Source organism: Hakea prostrata, chromosome 7 (assembly GCF_041222555.1).
Source record: "Hakea prostrata isolate BN-2017 chromosome 7, UWA_Hpros_2, whole genome shotgun sequence".
NCBI lineage: Eukaryota > Viridiplantae > Streptophyta > Magnoliopsida > Proteales > Proteaceae > Hakea > Hakea prostrata.
In genome coordinates, this window is record NC_142606.1 from 63,543,385 (window position 1) to 63,547,815 (window position 4,431).

Below are 4,431 nucleotides of genomic sequence, written 5' to 3' on the forward strand. Positions count from 1 at the left end.
TTCCATCTATATTAATATTAATTCTCTCCCAAACTCTTTACCTCTGGTTCCATCTATATTAATATTAATTCTCTCCCAAAGATGTAATCGTCGATGTGATCGCTAATCTGTGTTAGACCATGCATTTTACCCTAATTTAAGCAAGAAGAAGACAAGAGAGATTGGTTACAGATTTCGTTTCTTTCAAATCTACATCTCCGGGATTGGAAATCCACTATGATTGTAAAAATTACAGATAACAGGGAAATCGAAAAGGTACAAAAGTAATCGTATATGGCAACCATTTGAGCTCAAATCACAGAAAGAGATTCAATCAACAAGAGATAATCCAATCTTCACCGAATCACCCTCAAGAAAGCCATCGAGTGTACTCATTCCTTCGATAGGCACCTTCTCTGAGAGGTGCCTCAAAGATCATCCAAGAATAAAGATCAAAGATGAAGAACAAGGAGGAACCATCGCCATAGCCAAAATCACCAGAGCTCAGAAACCCCATATCGCATTTTGCATAAGAATAAATTGAACCAGCCCAACACATATTATACAAACAAGTAAACCAGCCGATTCAAAAGCAAACCAACTTAACACATGAAATACCCAGATCGAAATGAAACTTAAATACACAAAAACAATTATTTTATTTTTTTTAATCTCATGGGTTCCTCCGGTCTTCGTGAGGTCTTCGTGTAAAGTAACATATTGTCCTTGTGCTGTGACGTCCCCACCTTGTCAAAACTATCTCTCATTAAAAAACAATAGTCTCTTGACTGTTGAGTCATCGAAATTGAAATAAAGAAGTAATTAATCCCAAAAAAAATCTATCCAAACATCAAAATCGCTCTTTCTTTTCTTTATAATCAAGTTAAAAAAAATACTTTTAACAGACGCAGACATCAGAGAATGCAGTTCAAGGTCATCCCTCGTCTTCCCCTGCATAAAATGGAAACACAACCCTGACTTGATTCCTCCTCCATTCCCGTAGTGGTGAAAGGCTGAGAGCAAAACCAAGAGAAATCATGGCTGAGAATTTTCTTCCTTCGTTTTTGACTATCGTTTATAGTTGGTTCACTCCAACCGTGCTCTTCGTTCTGTTGAACCTTGTGATCGGCACCATAGCCGTGATGTCAGGTTTCGGTACCCAGAAAAATCCAAAGCAACCTCAGCTCAGTCGGACCCATTCTGTTCTGGAACGATTCAAATCCTTCAATTTATATCGTTACAGCTCCGATGAGTTGAACCCAACTCCATCCGTCACTTCCTCCACCGCTCAGCCACCGGAGACGGCAGTGACCCATCAAACAATTGAGCAGCCGGCGCCGGCACCGGTTGAAGAGCCTCCTGTTGATGAACACGAGGTTCGCCGATCGTACTCGGAAAAAGGGGTTTCCAGTGACAAGCCTGTGAAACAGCTCCGGGAGGTGAGATCGGCGGTTTTGATGGCAGAGTTGGAGCATTTGGAAGACAAAGAAGAGATCGTCGATCTTCGTAGGCCATCGACAGTGAAGGAAGGGAAGGGCAGAGGAAGAGAAGTGCAACATTTTGGAGAAGACCCAGAGGTCGATGCAAAGGCTAATGACTTCATCAACAGGTTCAAGCAACAGTTGAAGTTGCAGAGACTCGAATCCTTCAAGCGTTACAAGGAAATGCTCACTCGCGGAATTAGATGATTTCAACCCTTATTCTTCTTCTTCTAGTTTGGTATCATCATGATCGCCGTTACATTGTAGCTTTTTGTTTAGAGTCTGTGTAGGAAACCGTCGAAACTAGAGGTGATTTCGTTCTTATTTCGTCTTCCATTCTGGGTTTTAAGTGAGGACTGTGGTAGAAGTAGAAGTAGTAGTAGTAGTAGATTCATCATCATGGGTCGATCCATGCATGCATCCATGAATGTTGTATGTATGTTTTCTGAATATTTTGTTGTACGAATCTGTGAGGATGAACGTTTCATCTCTTCTGAACTCTTGATACACACCACCATCACGACGACGCTGTGTAGTCATGTTGTGTTCTTGAATTCTGAATAAACTGGTGGCCGTGGCCGCTACCTGTTGACGGAACGGTGACTCGGCAGTTGGGTTCCTCCGGTATTTGAATGGGACAAACAAGTTATCCGTTTCTGTTTTTTTGTCCAAAATCTATATTATGATTTTTTTTTCTATTATTTTAAATAAAAATAGATTCATAATTAATTAAAAAAGGGTAATTTTCATCTGGACCCCCTGAGGTTTGGTGTATGTCATTTTTAGTCCAAAAAAATTGAAACTTTGCATCTGCCTCCCCTGTACTATAGAAAAAGTCAATTGAAAGACAAATTATAACTTTTATGACGAATTTGCCCTTACTCTTTTTTTTAATTAAATTTTTTCTTTTACATTTTAAGGGGTTAAAGTTGATTAATTTACAAAATCAGACCCCCATTACCCGATTCCCAAGTCCCTGCTTCTACCAATTCTAAACCCTTCTTTTTTCCAAATCGTAGATGAAGATGATAAAATGAAAATTAACTGGTGAAATGTAATCTTCAACTCGTGACCAATTGATTCAAAATCTACCTAAGATATATTAGCAGCAATACAGGTAGAACTTAAAAAGCCTAAGAAGAAAGGAACAATGACACAGATTGAAAATTTTCTCTGGTTTTAGCGGCTCCAATGAATCTGGAATCAACAAGACACCGAAAGAAAGAGAAAGCTAACCTCACCGTCAAGGAGGACGAGTTCCATCAGTATTAGCGAGACTCCATTTGAGCAATCCTTCTTTTGCCATTTATTGAAACCTATCGAAGGAGAGAGACACCGAATTCGCTCTTCGATTGAAAAACAAGTTGTGGTTTGTGTAGGAATCTTGTTTACGGTAAGCTTAAAGGCAGAAAGGGGAGAAAAATATAAGTAGACCGGTAGAGGAAGAACCGCCACTGCTAGAGGGCTCGAACCTTCTGGAATATTAGAGCATATCAACTGAAAAACACGACAGAGAACCGGAGGTAGAGATTGGGGCTGTGGGAGGTCTTTCAACAGTTGGAGATTACGTTTCTTCCAATCGATCTCTCCGGCCAACGAGACTTTTTTCTTCCAATTGAAAGCAAAAACCGCCCTCACTTTCTTCTAATTACTGCAAAAATAAGCTTAGATTGAAGAGGGGAGAAAGTAATTGAGAGGAATAAAGATTGAAAAGGGGGAAAACTTAGGTTAGATCCTTGGTTTTCCTTCTTGATTTTCGTAAGAATAACACCGAATATAAGCCAAAATAATCTCGAGTAATCAATTCTGAGAATGATCCAAACCATCTCCACTATTGTACGTGAGAAGCCTGTTTGCAAACATTGGATCTATAAAGCATGAAGTAAAAATCAAAGTTGAGTGGAGGAGTGGTTTGATTTGATACTGACTGATAAGATGAAAAGATGAAAAGCAGATAATGTGTTTGCGTTAATGTCTGTGTCTCTGAGAGCGACAGAGGTCAATTTTTCTCTCTTTACTTTTTAAGCACTAACAGCTTCGATCAATTCGGAATCCGAAGAGAAGTAGAGAAGGAGCTGAGAGATAAAATTAATGGAGTTCTGTTTTGAAGAACCTGTGGATACGCTTTCACCCATTAATTTCATTTCTTAATCTGGATTTGGATGAAGAATTTTTGGAATTGTAGAACTAGGGTTTGGGAATCAGGTAACAAGGAGGGTCTGATTTTGTAAATTAATAAACTTTAATCCCTTCACATGTAAAAATTAAAAAAATTAAATTAAAAGAAAAAATAAGGGTAAATTCGTCATAGATGTGATAATTTGTCCTTAAATTGACTTTTTCTATAGTACAGGGGAGGCAGATGCAAAGTTTCAATTTTTTTGGACTAAAAATGACATACACCAAACCTCAGGGGGTCCAGATGAAAATTACCCATTAAAAAAATAAGACAAAAGTAAAAGATTGTCAAAAACTGAAGATGAAAAATGATATCAAAATGACTGTTAGAGAATGCAATTTGGCTTTCTTTGTATTGTAATTTTTTGGGGTAAAATTTGTATTGTAATTCAAAGGACAAACGGATCCTTAAGGGCCTGTTTGGTTACATGAATCCAGAGATTTGAAATCTCTGGATTCATGAATCTGAGAATTATACCCGTTTGGTTGTAAAAATCTCTAGATTCATGAAATCTATAGATTCACCTTTTTACACTAAAAACGTGAATCTGTAGATTTATGGGTAAATGATGAAATCCAGAGATTTCAAAAAAGCTATACATTTGCACATTCACAAAAATTACGTCAATCAAATAGTTTTTTAAGATGGATCCACAGATTTCATTCCACAACCAAACATCTAATTTTATAAATTATAACTCCATAGATTTGAAATCTATAGATTTGAAATCTTTAGATATTTGAAATCTCCAAACTCATGTAACCAAACAGGCCCTAAATGCATATTCCAAAG

The 4,431-nt window shown here is 37.7% G+C and overlaps 1 protein-coding gene across 1 annotated transcript; it reads left to right on the forward strand.

Annotated features, from left to right (window-relative positions):
* The first annotated feature begins 898 nt into the window (after nt 1-898).
* LOC149011661 (pathogen-associated molecular patterns-induced protein A70-like) lies at nt 899-1,868 on the forward strand. The gene has a single exon (XM_089164174.1). It carries the CDS (start codon nt 1,017-1,019, stop codon nt 1,665-1,667), a length of 651 nt encoding a protein of 216 aa, XP_089020300.1. The 5' UTR covers nt 899-1,016; the 3' UTR covers nt 1,668-1,868.
* The last annotated feature ends 2,563 nt before the right edge of the window (nt 1,869-4,431 follow it).